At 40.5% G+C, this 16,115-nt stretch overlaps 1 protein-coding gene across 5 annotated transcripts in view; it reads right to left on the bottom strand.

The window, feature by feature from the left end:
• TTBK1 (tau tubulin kinase 1) overlaps positions 1–16,115 on the bottom strand; it is a 122,961-nt gene that overhangs the window by 102,347 nt on the left and 4,499 nt on the right. For 2 of the 5 annotated variants that reach the window (XM_055725469.1, XM_055725470.1), the window contains exon 2: positions 2,180–2,338. In XM_055725469.1, the coding sequence (XP_055581444.1) occupies positions 2,180–2,287 (108 nt within the window). In that variant the 5' untranslated portion in view covers positions 2,288–2,338. Of the gene's footprint in view, positions 1–2,179; positions 2,339–2,471; positions 3,647–6,978; positions 7,783–7,805; positions 8,075–16,115 lie in introns of those variants that run through there. The other 3 variants (XM_055725466.1, XM_055725467.1, XM_055725465.1) reach the window with 3 other exon arrangements.

The following is a 16,115-nucleotide window of genomic DNA, read 5'->3' as shown; positions in this document are numbered from 1 at the left end:
CAGTAGGAATGGTACAAGCCAAAGCCAGCTAGGGTAAAGGAGAATGAGGAAGAATGAGTATTTGCAACTCTACAACTGAAGCCCTGGCTTAGCATCTAAATGCAGCTCTGCAAAGAATGTGAACTGATCTGACCAAAAAGTAGGCTCTGAGGAAATTTCGAGGGTCAGATAAAAGCTGCAAGCAGTATTTGCTGAGAAGTCTGTAAGCACAGAGCATGTTTCAAGTCCTGTATGTCAGTTAACCTGCACACGTATCATCCTGCCAAAACAAGTATACGTGCTTCAGCCCAGAGCTGTAAGAGCACAGCAAGACTTTCCTTCAGCTATGCCAGAAAGCTTTGGGAGGGGGATAGGGGTTGTCTCCATTTTGGTATCTAATCACAGAGAAAATTGAGATTCTCCATCTGCTCTCAGGAAGCATGGAGAATGAAGAGCAGTTTGAATTGCTTAAATATAAATTGACTATTCGGGGATAGGCCAGACAGAAAACTGAAGGCTGTGGAGAAAGCAGGAGCAAAGTGCTAGGATGAAGAGAGGCAGGCAACGGGGGAGTAACGAGAACAAAGCAAGGCAGAACTGTGCAGGGCAATAAGAGATACAGGCATAAGGCAAGGCTAATGAAAGGATAATATGTTGTCTGAAGTGGGCTGTTGGAAATAACCTATCCACAGCCTGGAACTGAAGTGAGTTCAGGGTCCTGAGTCTCTTCAGCCCTCTGCTCCTCACAGCCCACTGCAAAACTCACAAGGCAGCTCTACCATAGCTAGTTAGCGCAAACTACTTAGTGCTATTACTACAAATCACTTGTAGCTCAAGCTAGCAAGGCTTCTGCTGTGAGTTTAATGATTCAGACACTGCTCGTAATTCAAGTTAAAAATGGACACAATGGCACACATGAGATTTAATTTTTTTTCAGCTTTTTAAAAGTTCTGCTTTAAAGCAAAGCTTTAAAAGCCAGAAAACAAAAATTCGCAGAAAATACAGAATTTCAGGAAGTATGAATGGTACACGATCCTTTCACATGTTATATTCTAGTTTATTTAACTGAGGTGGTAACATAATGCTACTTCCCCCACCATCCCAGAGACCTCACTTTATGACTAAAGAGAAAGCCTTATATGTAAGAGGAACTGCATCCGCTGAACAAATCTGGTGGCAATGAAACACATGTCTAAGAGAATGAGATTCTCCCCATGTCTGTAACACAGCATTCTTGCAAGATTCTGGTCAAGCTACTGAAGTCTCAGCACACAAACTACCATTAATCACATGCTCATCTGCTGAGTGTCTAAGGCAGGACAGCCAGGTCCAATCTATAAAAGTGAGGAGCGTACCTAGATACCCATAGTGTCTAGCAGAGTTGTGCTTTTGTCATTAATATTAAGTAGTCTGTAAGAAATAATAAAAATCAAGATGTAACTAAATTTGAAACCCAATCTGTAAAAGCAAGCTAATAGTTCTCTCTTGTATCACCTGGTAAAAGCATGATTAAAATACATCTATCTATCTGTATATCTGGCAGAGACACTACAGCAATAAGAAACATGAAGAACTGAATTTAAATGGCAAACTCATGCCGTTAATGTAAATGGATAGTGAGATATGCAGCCATGCAATGAATACACAAAAGATGAAATGGCTGCTAATTCAGTGTACCCCATCCAGCTTGCACAACAGATGAGACAGTTGTCCCATGAAGAACTCAAACTCTTAATAGGATGATATCATTTTAAGAACTATCCTAATAAATTTATACAGAAGTTGTACCAACAAGCTAATTACAGAATTTCTGACTTTTGAGGTAGCTGACATTCCAGTCTTAAACATTTGCTTTTAAATTATTTTATTGTAATGCAATGTATTTATATGCATGTCTGTAGTATTCTTGTGCTACAGTAATTTGAAATCTAAGTTTCTTACTAGAAGATGACTCAGCCTGCTGCAACAGTTCAATCCTACCTAAAAATCCTTGGCAGGTTTAGTCTTCTAAAAATACCAGACAGTCAAACACTAGAGCAGTATTAACCATCTTCTTGCAGTATCTTACTAACATGTGAAACTACAGCACTCCACTGCTCCTTGCTGGAGTCCAGGATTAACTGGGCAAGTTTCTACACTACTACAGGAGGAGGAGATCTGTTTGGGCCACCAAAGGAAGCACAAAGCAGGAACTACTCACCACTTTCCAGCGATCTTTGACCACATAATTGGCCGGAAGAATGTCGACCTGTTCCCCTCCTCCACTCATGTTTGGTTCGTCCTTGATGACTGCTGCTAGGCACTGCATTTGCCAGCCAGAGAGTATTTTAGTAGCTCCCAATTTAAATGAGCCATTTATCTGGGGAAAAAAGGGGTGGGGGGAAGGAATGACAAAATTAGTACAGGTCACAGCAGAAGTACATGCTACATTTCCACAGGTTTTGCTTATGACTAAATCAGAACTGGTCTCTTAGGAAAGAAGGCAAACTCACCTTGCAAACACCTGAGCTCACTCCATGCATAAACTTGGCAGACGCAACCATGCTTCAAGTCAGCAGCACAAATTAAAAGGGTGACAATTACCGGCTATATCATGCAGGAGTCCAGTGCTCTTGGGCCTGACAGCCAACAAGTTAACGAGAATCCAATGCCAAATGCTGCAAGAGCTGTTATTGTTACCAGGCAAAAAGGTCTTGCTTTAACAGAGCAGCTGCTACATAGGCAGTTTTTATGGCTTTCACTGCACAACATCCAACACAAATCAGAAAGGTTTGCCAGGTATTGCATTCAATGAGCCTAAAAGCATCTGAATAGGGTAGAAGGGCCTTTACAGAGCCAGGATTACAGACACTATCACCATGATGAACAGCCAAGCAAAGAAGATGGGGATGGTTAGAAAGGGCTTCAGCCATGTATAAATTAGTCCTCCTCATAGCATACATACAGTGCTAAAAATGATCCAATTAAAATACAGAGAGATATCTTGCTCCTATGATGTTTGCATTCTACCTCATGCCCCTTTTTCCTGCTTTTATAGGGAGCTCCAGATAGCCTGTGCTGAAATTAATTTTGTTTTGAAGTTTCTTTGCTATAATTCTTTTATAAAAATGACTTTCAGATACACATTAACTCCACTTTCCTGGAAGAAAATTAATTGAAACAGGACTAATAGAAGATTTTCCTAATGCATTTAATCTCTTCCTGTAGGATATTTTTCTGGCTTTAGAAGTAGGCTGGATCTCTTATTACCCATGGATCTTTTACCATGCTTCCTTTGCAGTTTTATAGTCCTTCCCCCAAAATATGAAATATTTTTCTTCCTAAAAATGAGTGTTACTATAGCACTCTGACTGCAGACTTAATACAATTAACAATATAAATACAGAATTAGAAAGAAAGACTAGAGCTGGTCATTCAACCATCACACTTCTTCAGGCCCAAAACAAGGGAAAAGTTACCAATGAATTATGAGCTGAAGCAGAGAAAAGAGCTCATTCCCTAGCAATAAAAGGACTGAGAAGGAAGGATAGGAAGTGATCAGTGTGTAGTGTGCACAAGGAAGCAGCAGACAGAAGTATGTCAAAAGTGCAAGACATAGAGGATGATCAAACAAAACATGAACAAAAGATCTCAAAGAGATCTTCTCAAAAGATCTTCACAAAAGAAGACTTCATTCTAGATACAGACGATAACTACATGGAAAAAAGGAGCAGCAGACTAATGCAGTAAGAGAACTGCTGAGAAATGTTCATACAATCTGACATCTGCTAAAGGACAATCAAAATGATAGAAGAGAAATAAGAAACTGAATATTAAAGAAATTCAGAAGAAACGTGTTTCAAAATGCTCCAAATTCTCATAGAAAGAGTCTTGCATCTGTATGGGGTAGCAGCTTTTTCAGTCACCAGGTACTGAAGCAACAAACTGCAAAGCTCTCCAAGGAGAAAGTACATGCTGTGTTTGGCTGCATGTTTGTGCTCCTTCTTAACTAATGAGCAAGTCTAATGCCATTCCCAGGCTCCTTCATGCTCACCAGAACATCTGAACTGACCATCCAACCCTACCAGTGAGCTCTGCATATGCTGTGCACCCAGCCTTCCTGCACATCACTACAGACTGCATGGGAAAGAGCATCCCCACAAAAATATCTTTATGGGCTAGCTTTTCTTCTGTTATTTAAAGAAAAGTTGTATTTAAGAAAAAGAAAAATTATAGACTGTCCCAAACCCCCAGTATTACAAAAACATAAACGCCTCAACATTAACACACAAGTATAGAGGCAGGTATCTCCCCCCTACTCTTGAAGGTCTTTGGCATCACTTCACAAAGACAAGTGCAGCTCAGTGCAGGCTCTGGACTGCAGGGGATGCAAAGGCAACTAAAGATCCAGGACATAGGGGGGTGGTGGCAGCAACGAAGACAGGTAGAAAGAAGTTTAGGTGTTTTCCAGAGAAGTCAGCCATGCACTATTTTGCGCTTTGAAGCAAAATACCTAAAAAGTACGGTACATGATGTTTGCATTAGCATAATATAAGATTTTGGTCTAGTGACGAGTGGTGGAAAGTATTCTCAAGGAATAATTTTACAAGAGAGACAGAACATGAGGGTCTGTGAGCACACAAAGGTAGGCAAGGTAGAACTGCTTTCCCTAGTGCCCTATTCCACTTTCCTTTATCAATGTTATAATACATGCGTACAGAGATAACATGTTTGCTATTTAAAGGAGTCACATAAATCTTCACTGGCTTTGAAACACAACAAAATCCTCCTGGGCACCACCATGAATAGCAGCCATTTGGCAACACAGAATTACAGAACTAAGTTTACTCTGGTATAGCCAGAGTGATGCAGCCAAACCAAAAGGCAATTTAATTACAGCCTGAGACAAATTTCAAACTGTTTTAGAATACAGCAGCAGCACAATGCAGTGTTAACATATCAAATTTTTTTCCTGAGGTAGTACCAATACTGCAGAAACATGCTCAGGCCTATGAACCAAGGGTTTACCAGAGTAATGCTGAAGTGCTGCCTACACCCATGGCAAGACATAACGCATGTTAACTTAGTCCTCTAGAAATGTCACAAAGAAAGGGCAAAAAAAGGGATGAAGCTACCTTTGGGCAGAAAACAAGCACATTTAAATTACACTTTTAACTCATGCATTATTTTAATTCCTTCTAAATCAATAAAATATAGTAAAAATATTGTTTGACTAGCATCAAAGCCTGCAGCTGAATCAAAGCCCTGCTGGAGCTGAATTTGCTAATATAGCTACAGAAGACAGGTGGCAAAGGATGGTCAGTGGGGTAGAAGTAAGGCTCTACCATCTCTTCCCCAACACACAGCAAAGAGCATCATTTCTGCATGTTAAACATTAAGTGGAGTTAAGGGCAACTGGAGGAGAGATGGGAGGATTATGTATCTCTTGAACTCTGGTAAAGCTGTTCCTGATTCAAAGGGTGACAAAGCAGATGAACTTTGACATATCTGCATGACTTTTCGCTTTAAAATCTACAGACCACAGAATGTAAAGATACGTGATTTTGAAGATAGTCACTTCACTAGAGAAGACAAGAACTTTTAGACTGTCTTTTCCCATAGGAAATGTACAGGATGTCAAGAAATTATTGTACCCCTTTCCCATGAAGACAGACAGGCAAAAGAGCACAGCAAACCTGGATACTGTAAAACTGGCTTCCTAGAAATAGCAAGTGAAGCAGAAATGAAAGCAGCTGTGAGAAAGAAACAGTGACAACAAAAGGACCAAATCCCATCTCTTGGCCAACCTCAGCATGAAGAAGTGTGAAATCAGCTCTTGCATATTGCTGTCTCTTCCAGCCTACACCAGAGAATCTTTATAGTTTTATAAATTTAGTCTTGGCCTTTAAAAAAGGAAAACACATGCTTAAACAGGCTAATAAGCCTAACAATATATTCTGACACGCTGCTCTGCTAGCTATTCCTTCTATTTGGCATTGAGGCAGTTCGTGTCAATAGCACTTGCAGGTAAATGGTCTTATTTTTAAGGCAGCTTACAAAAATCTGATGCACTATAGCAGCAATTACTTAGCTGACATGAAAATCAAGACCCGGCAGGGAAGCATGACTGGGATAGGCAACAGGAACAAACTTAGGAGGAAAAGTCTGCAAGAATTTCAGTGCAAGGCCTGATGTTGCAATTAGTGTGGCAGAGTCTTACATCAAACGCATCTGCCTTGTTCACACGTGTGTTCATCAGGAGACAAACTAGACCAAGCAAAAGTAACTTCATACAAGTTGTTAAGCTGAAGAACTCTTCGCTGCAGATGCTAAAAGCTTACATAGATTCAAAAAGCGACTTGACAAATTCACTAAAAATAATAATAAAAAAATCAATTAAACAGTTACATACAAATATTCCATCGATACCTTAGGAAGCCTTCAATGCACAAATCACTGAAGGTGACAAGAGCATTCTGTGGAGTTATTTTATATGCTTTCCCTGTTCTTATTCTCTACCCTAGATATCCACTCTTGGCAAACTTAGGACAGGATACTGGCCTAGGTGGACCTGTAATATGACTCAGTATGGCCAGACCTGTGGTTTTGTTGTTTACGTTCAGAGGAAGTATTGTATATATGTCTCCTTAATTCCTTTAAGGAGGTCAGAGACCAAAAAATAAAGAATAAATCAGCAAGTCTCATATACACAACTCAATTACCTATCTTACAGCATTCTCTTTCATGCAAGCAACATTTTAAACATCTTTACTGGAAAAATTATTTCCTAATTTTAGAGGATCATAGCATTCTTAAACTTATAAATATGGAGCATTCCCTGTCGAAATTCCTGACATATATACGAGATCTTTCCTAAGTGTTATCTTACTTCAGTTTTAATACACTGTGGTAGCAATGCTCAAAATACAGCCAAACTCAAACAAACATCAAATTGAAAACTCATCAGACGCAAGGTGGTTATTATACAGCAGAACAGAGCTATGGAGGTCTGTCTCTCACCATCTTACTAAAGGTCCTGGATAATCTTAAGTGGCTTAATCTCACTGTGGAGAAACTGCAATATCCCACTTTATTTCAGGACACATCCTCAACTCCGGAAGCCTACAAATTAGAACAATTAGAACAAGTAAAGTTTATTTAGACTGCTGTAAGCCCATGACCCTCTTGATCAAATTCTCCACCATGAACATGGGATCCACCTTAAGAGCAGATTCCAATGGTGTTTTAAAAAGCTGATGCAAACTACAGATTTTTAGGTGAGACAAGGCTGGACAACTGCAAAAGCAAAAGAAGTAAGGCCAGTAAAATGCAGTCTAGAAATCAGATCAATCTCCCTGTCCAGTACTTGCAAGGGAGGAAGAAACAAACAAACAAAAAAATAGAATTTAAACATAATTTTGCTGTTCCCAACATGAACTTTACTGGCATTAAGCCAAAATGAAACAGATCGGGTGGGGAATGAGAAGAGAATATAACAAATGGGATTGAGAGTGCTTAGAAGCAAGAAAGAAAAACAGCAGAGTTTCCAAGTGCAACTGAGCAGCAGAACTGGGGCTCAGTTAATGGCAGCATTAACTGCACACACTCAGGATCCCTCACTGTTTTACATGTCACCTGCTTCCAACACGATACCAATTATAAAAATGAAATCCCTCACATTAAAACAAACAAAAAACCACCTTCAATCTTTGTATAAGTAAGTTATACCATGCACTAGCATTCTGTTATTAGGGTAGAAATGCATATGACAGTACAGGAAACAAATTGATAAAAAAAAAATACAACACACTGGACTAACAGCCCCTCAGCCCTGGAATACATCATACCTCCTGCTGAACTTGAAACAGCAACTAAAAACAAGTCATACGCTGTTAGGGTAGGTCTGACAGCAGGAGCTTGCAAGGTTCTGAATTGTTCCTTGAAGACACATATCTTCCTTCATTGCCTGCCTCTGCTGTAGCAAACCCTGCTTAGAGAGCAGGCTCAACTCCTAGCAGCTGCGGCTTAAAGTCTCCTCTGTGACATATTCTTCTCATAGGCATGCAAGGGCATCAGCCTTAGAAATTCTGGATTTGCTATTCACAGCATTTCATTTCTGTAAAAAACAAAACATCTAAAGGTGAGGTTGCAAGATACTGAGACTGTTTTTCACCTTTGAAAGGTTTATGACCATTAAGCTGTGACTGGGAAAATAAAAAAAAAAAACAAGAAACCACCCCTCAAAAAAACTGCAATCAAGACAGACAGGTCCAGATTCTCTGCTAACACAAGGCTGCGCTGAACAGAACATACATAAAATATATTTAGTATAACAGATGGACGTTGACAGCATTATTATGGCTACCTGGTTGCGCAGCCAACTGCACGTATTATTGCCTGCACAGTGACTTACATGTAACAGCATAGGACCTAAGCAAAACAAACAAAACCCCCAAAGCACATAATTTCATACTGCCAGAGACTGTATTCACATACATTACAGAACGGTCAGACACACCAGTGATTCCTGTGCCAAAACCACCTATCTACAGGGAGAATCAGCACAGTTAATTATGACAACAAATCATTAGGAATGCACCCCCCGATAAGCATGCCTGCACTGCTGGCAGTTTACGTGATCCTAACCCTCTCCAACTACATCCCAGCAGCAAAGCTAAAAAACTGGGGAGCAGGAGGTTTGAGAGAAAAGTCTTACTGCCTTCCACCTATCTCCCTGACAGAGTTGCTCCAGCTTCTGATACAAGCAGAAAATTAATTCCAACAACAGGAAATCCCTCTAATATCATAACCAGCTTAATCTCTACTAATTTATCAGACAAACATTATGGTCTGCTTACAATAAACATTTAACTGCAGCTTAAGCACATCTACCTGCAAAGTCAATACAGATCACGACCTGCAAAACTTGAGTGGTCTGCTGGTAGTCAAAGCAAATACATCTGAATAAAAAAAGCAAGAACTATGCAGAGGTTATACTTAATGGTATCAGACTCAATCCACACCTGACACCACCAGAAACACTACACAGAGGGATGTTTTCATCACCTGAACCTGAGCCAGTTTGTTTAATTGTTCCTCAGGTAATGTGTCCCTCTCTGAAAAGTCCTGTCCCGTCTCCCTGCAGAGTGCTTTTGTGGGGCACCTGGTATTTATCTTCCTTCAAATGTGGCCACTCCCAACTCGCTTTTCGGAGCTGTGGTCCTTTCTTGTGTACCTTCCTTGAGTCCTTACTCTTGGAGAACAGTATTTTACCTTGAATAACCAACTCAGCCATACAGCAAACATAACATCTGTTGCTCAATGGTCTTGTACACAGCCTATTATATTGTTATCAAAAGGCCCGCAGCCTGAGAGCAAACATTTTGAACCTCCATTCCAACGAAAATGGTGCTCATCTTACCCATTCAAAACATTTTATGGTTTGATAGACGCAGTCACCATAATTATCAGGGATTAAATAAACTTTTCAAAAAAAGTATTTTGAGGTTAGGAACGTAACAGTAAGTTCCTGATCAGAGATTTGGTATTTTGATACAAATTCTGGAAGACAGGGTCTTTTGCAGGGAAAATTAATGTATTTATACATTTGCCACATAGACTTCACACTGCCAAGCACTTTCTAAAATTTAATAAAAATTAGTGTAAGTGAAGCAACTGCCTCTTGCTGCACTGATACATCATATCAGAATAAATAAGACTAAGTGGGACAAAATTTTTGTGGTTTTCAAGCCCATTGCTGATCACAATAGAGATTCTGTTTGTAATTACACAGAAGAGATTTCCTGGGACTGACAGAAATGTTTTATCATGCGAACTTAAATTCTCTCTCTACAGCCCTTCTGTAAACATTTTCCACTTTTTTTTAGGGAACTCTCCCCCCTGTTAGGAGGATGCTCAGGAAAGCATGTTCAACCTTCCTCTGCCCCTTGCAAATCTACCATTTCATTCTCTGATCTGCAGCCTCACCATTTTTTAGTTTGCAGACAGCTGGTGACTTGCCCGAAGGTGATGTCCTCATGGCTGACCCACTTTTTCTTCTACCCTTGGGAAATCCCAGTGCATTCTCAACCATATTCAATGGTTCCTTGCGCTTTTTTTCTCAAAGACAAAAGTCCCCAGAGGTGTAAACCCTGGTTTTAGATTGGAAGCTGAAATTTCATTGTTATTTGAAAGATCTACAGTTCTAGAGAATTTGTTTCCTTTGAAGTTATTATCTAAAGACAATATTAACAAAGAAAACAATAACACCAAGGCAGATACTAGCTGTGGCCTGCACCTATTTCTCTCTATGCCTGAACATCCTAGAAAGACATACGAACACTCTTGTATGTGCAAGCACAGTCTGTTTAATTTATTCCTGCACTGCTGTGAGTCAGTTTCCAAGGAGAAATTCTATTACTAAGATTATGGAAGAGTTTTACAAGCTGGTCTGGACTGCCTCTGCATAAGCCGTTTCCACATATGATGCCATCTAGTCCACAACTGTTAGTACCCGCTTGCATTCTCCCAGCCCGTGCAAATAATGATTTCCCATCCATAAGTTTTCCTACCTGTTGAGTTAAGCAGTTCTATGACTTAGGCATGTGTCTTCTCATTCTGCTATCAGATCTTACACCAGCTTGTTGTGCTCAACAGAAAAATCCCTTGAATATTATTCTCAGAGGGAAAAAAAAAAAAAAAGAAAACCAAAACCCAACCAAAACTTCAAAATGTGTTCTTTAGGGCAGATTCTGTAATAAAACCATATTTGTACTTTGCTCCTTAAATTGCCAGTGCTATGCCAGGTAACTGGATCCTGACAAATTGCTTTTACACAATACAGATGGTCACAATTTGTTTCTATAAAAAAGCATCATAAACCTTATGTCATACCTGAATGTAAAAATCATTTTATTTCTATTCATAGCTGTAAGGAAGTAATGGAAAACTAGATTTTGTACGTGAGCTGGCCAAAGCTCATAACAATTTTTCAAACTGATCTCGACCTGAAATGGGTAATTGTGCATTCTGTGCTCAGCTTGCCAGAGTAAGCTGGCTGCTGGTGAATGCTTGTAATAATACTCCACAGGCAGAACAATTACTGGTTCAAGCCCAGCCCAGGCTTTTTGGAGGGTGGGGGGTATGCGTGTGTGTGTATAATTTCACAACAATCAGAAACACAGGTAGCAAGGTTAAAGAAAATGTTTTGCAAAAGAAGCAACAACCACACTAAAAATACAAGCTTCTAATTTGCCATCCAACCTCAAAATTGGCTGCAGACACCTACATGACCAGATACCCTGAGCCCTAGAACCCAAGTGTCTCCTGCCAATTCCCCCACATCAGCTGTCACAAGTGAGAAAATACTTGACCACCTGCCCTTTGCATCTGCACCTTTTACATTTTGTTTTCTTTCCTGTTAGCTCAATGCCTAAAGCCTCATCTCTGCTTGACAAGCAACCGCTCCTCATTTCTTTCCAGACATGGAGAACAGCAGAAAGAAAAAGTGTGCCTTCCACAAAATGCTTCTTAATACAACCAAACTCATGCTCAGACATCTATGAATAAGTCATACAGCTCATGCATACAGAGCACTGCACTGCTACAGACAGGAACAGAAAAAAAAGGGAGGCAATTCTGTTCTTGCCTACAACTGGGGAGAGACAGTGAAGTCCAATAAAAGGTCAGCATCCATGCCTCAGAGTCACTAAAAAAGCTGGAGCTGAAAAAAAGGCTGAAAGATGCCTTCCAGCCACCTGAAAACTAAACACTTTAAAATGCATGTATCCTATCCAAAAGGCACACTGGAAAGCAAATTAATATATTGCAGAAGTATCTCTTTATGATGAAAATTTAAGAAACTGAAGGGATCTCCCATTCCAGCTACCCTTCTGCTAGAAGCTAAAGCCTGACAATTGCAAATTAGTTTTTCATGGAAGTTTCTGTTACAGACTTAGTTTTTCATGGAAGTTTCTGTTACAGACAGGACCTAGAACAAGGGAGACAGTGGATTCTAGATCTCTTGCTCTTTTCAAACCAAGGCTAGGCACCTCTTGCTCTTCTGTGATCAAGGCCTGACACCTTTAAAAAAGGCATGCTATAGCTACTGCAAATTTTACTAAAAACAAGAACAACAAAAAAAACCAAAACCAAAATTCATGGTTTTGGGTGCTTAGACACTACCGAATGAAAGTTGAGAATCAATGGAAGCACTGTTACACCACATTACCTACATTCCCTCCTCCATAAAGCCTACAAACAGATGCTGATCCTGGATCCACAGCTTCAGGTTCCTGGTTAACCAATCTAAAACCCTACCTGCAATGAAGAGAAATAGTTGCCCTCTCTCCTGCCAGCTCTGAACTCCTGCACGCAGGATTCTACCATCGGCCAGTTCAGTGACTTGTACCAGCAGAATTCCTCTTCCTAATAATAACCTTACTTCCTTGGCTTAGAGCTCCTTGAACTGGTTCATTGTAGGGTCAGTCAAACGCAAGTGCCAGCACGATGGAGGAGTGGTACCTCAGATCCATTTCAGCCTCAGTCAAGTGCGCTCCATGTTCATGTCTGCAGTGGGAAGCCCTCAGCCTTCCATGGGATCACAAGATTCAGCCACTTCTGCTTAAAAGCAGTGGAGTAACTCTGCTTGATGCCAATTCCGCCCCCCCCAAGGAAAGCAAAATAAACCAGTTAGTTTTGATACCTTACTTGCATAACCCCTAAACTAGTAAATTCTAGAGTCTAATGCAGCTAGGTTATGTTAAAATAATTCAAGACATAATGAAATCACAAAGCTCTAAGTCTCCTAACACTGTATCACCACAAAGGTGACTTCTATTCTCTGACTGAGGTACTTCAGCAAGCAAGCAATAAGCACCTTTCTCTTCTTCATGAAATCTGGGAAACAACACGCAATTTAATGGAATGTCTAATCAAAAGCATCACACTGATGCCTATGTGAGGGTAAAAGTATAAAACAGCTACACTGTCCCCTTGTCTGAGTGAGCAGAATATGCATCAAGAATTTAAGCTGCATGTGAAGACCATGAAGTAACTGTAGAAGCAAAAAAAAAAAAAAAGGTTACGTTAAAAGAAGAGGGAAACAACAAAACTACCTACTGACTGCTCTCCACTACCTCTAAGAAGGCTGGAAGCTGGGACACAGGCAGCACTAAGGTGAGATTGCTAGAGTCTGCTTCAAGTGCCGCATGCACCTCTGAACAGAAGCGTGTGCGCCTTATGGTCCTCAGAATCTGCGTATTGCTTTTTGATGTCAGGGGTGGACGAAATGCACAAATCAGGGTTTGGCAAGGGGGAAGAACTTCAGATATGTTCCTACCTTCAGACTACAAGGAGGGGAAAACACCTTGTGGCAATAGACCTTAGGGTGACGAGCAATGATCCTGTTGGTGAGATCTCCTCACTCGATGGTGGTATCCTATCCTCTTGCACCACAAACACCCACCCACTGAGCAGAGGAAAAGGAAGGCTGCAGAGGCAGCTCAGATATCTGGCAGGCAGACAGCTGAATTTGTCAGGCAAAAGGACAGTACGGCAACCTGCCAGTCAGGTGCAAGAATGGCATATCAGGTGCTGGGAGGCAGATTCTTACAAAGAACAAGTTGAGGTATGGTATGATTGAGGTTTACACAATGTAGTTCTATGTGGAGAAGGTGAACAAGAAATGACTATGCACCACTTTTTTCAATGCATTAAGGAAGCAGCAGCAGGCAACTCTAGCAGGTGGCATGTTTGAAACAAATACAAAGCACAGAGGAGTTGTGCAACACCCTGCTGCAAGACACACTTGAGGTTAGCATTTCCATTGAGTCCAAAGAACTGGACATATTAATAGAAAAAACAACTAAGAAAAAACGAACCAACCAACCAACCAAAACCGGCCAGCCCAGAACAATTGAATACGATGATAAAAATCTCAGCCCAAAAAGATTTCTTAACTGATGGTGACTGAGCACTGAGAGAGCACTCCAGGAAAATGCAACTGCCCAGCAGCTCCAACCTCTGCCTCCCCCTGGGGCATTCAGCATCAGTCACAGTCACAGTTACCCACAGGTAATATGCTGGGTGGGCTAATCCAGAACAGTCACTTCTGTATCACGCCAGGGAGAAGCTGGCAAGCATGATCCATATGGCTTTCAATGGTATAAAGGCCAAGAGTGATAGCCTGGATGAAATCCCAAGTTCCATAACTTCTGATGCTGGGTAAGGAAAAAAATTGGCATAATTTTATAAGAAACAGCCCCCTCCCAAAGAGCAGTTTCAGGGGTATTGATATTTAAATGGTACCCAAAAAACCAAATAGATGAAATAAGTCTTAAAAGTAAGGTGGGGAACTAGGACATAAGGATTCAAGGGAGAACGTGGAGATAAGATGTACCCCAGGAAACTGTTAACAGGGTGTCATTCTCTAGTGCTCCAAGGAACAAGGTACACAGCAGAAGGTCAGGTCACACAAGGGGAGGAAGAGTACTACATACTGAACTAAAAAATAGACTTAAAGGAGATATATAAATGAATTGTATCAAATGTGAACGGAAAAGATGTAGAACTGCCCCATCGAACCAGAATAAACAGTATCGGTGATTTGCCATCGGTGAACAGACAGGCTGTGCCTTTAGGAAACAGGCAGCAATGGGGAACTTCCATTTCCTCATGGAGATCAGGCCATGTCACCAAGAGGAAATTTTAAATAGTAACTTTGTAACTCAACAGTAACTCAACTCTTTGTTGAGTAAGAATAAAAATACGTCACTTAAGAAAAAAAAAAATTCTTTGTCCAGTGCAATTTCTGCTTGGTCCTTTAAATTGCTTGATTTCAATCCCAATTGACTTACCATACAAACAAAAAGTCTTTAAAAAACAGAAGATATGTACAAAGGAAGAAAACAGAACAAATTCTTCCAAGTTAAATATGACATTTTTTCTTGATGGTTTTAAAGAGATCATGCAAATTTCTACAAATAAAAACTATGTATTTTGCACCCATACCGACCAGAGGCCTGCCAGCCAGTCTGCTGGATCACAGACAGACAAGAAAGAAGGCTGAATAGAGAGACGATGAGAAAGAAGATGCCAAGTATTTTTGGTTGTTGTTTATTTCAAAGAACTCTGCAGCGGATCTGGAAAATCAGTCTTACTTCTGCACCAGACTTGTTCAGAAATTGAAAAATAAAACTAACTGGCAGGCAGTGGGGAGAAGTTATAATTTAGAGATTATTACTAAAGGCCAGGTGCTTTTAGTAAGACTCAACAAGCACACAGATCAGGCCATCTCAGTAACAATGCCTCTGGACAGCCAAAACCTTCTGGTATGGCATCAGACAAAACGCCTCAAAAATTAGAGATTTCCCAGGATAAAATTGAAGTTTCTCTAAAACTCATAACTGGCTAAGAGAGGAAAACACAGAGGAATGCATAGCTAGGTTTCCCAATGGAGTGCTGTTACCAGTGGAATGACACACCTTGCATACATACAAAATTATTCAGGCTAACAAATAAAGACTGAAAAACTGCAGACTGCAACCAATAAGAGTGTAACTAGGGCAAGCATGTTATATGCGTCCTCTTAGCTTTTCTTTAATCATCGTCTCTTGGTCATTGGTAGAAAAAGGACTGGAGCAATATGGGGTTTTGGCCTGAGCAGTTGGGTTTATAATCCTATAATCAAAACCTTTTCACTAGACATCAACTTCTCCGTATCCCTTTTGCAATCTTTTCATATCTGATTGGTAGGCCACTAAGGCTTTCTACACGTAGAGCCTCCGGGCTGACGGTAAGCCTCCTAACATTTACTGTCGCACGGACTGCAAAGAATCCATTTTCATCTGTCACGGCTGACACTAAATCTTCTTTCTTAAGGCTAGGTTGCCCCATTTCTCCAGAGAAGAGGAAATCTGCACCCACAGGCATTCTCTCTGTTCCCCATTGCACCTATACAGCTGGAGTCAGCCATGATCTGCAGTTTGTTCCTTTCATATTGTTCACCAAATTAAAGATGACACAGCTTGACACCAAAAGGAAAGGGTTTCCAAGCACATCTTACTTGATTACAACTACAGTCCATCACGCTGCCAACATCTTCCTTCTCAACTACAACAAGACCCTTTCCCATATAAACAGCTCTTGAGTAGTGAAGA

The sequence above is a fragment of the Falco cherrug genome, chromosome 13, assembly GCF_023634085.1.
Source record: "Falco cherrug isolate bFalChe1 chromosome 13, bFalChe1.pri, whole genome shotgun sequence".
Taxonomy (NCBI): Eukaryota; Metazoa; Chordata; class Aves; order Falconiformes; family Falconidae; genus Falco; species Falco cherrug.
Note: the sequence above shows the minus strand (reverse complement) of the source record. Positions and strands in the feature narration are given on the sequence as shown.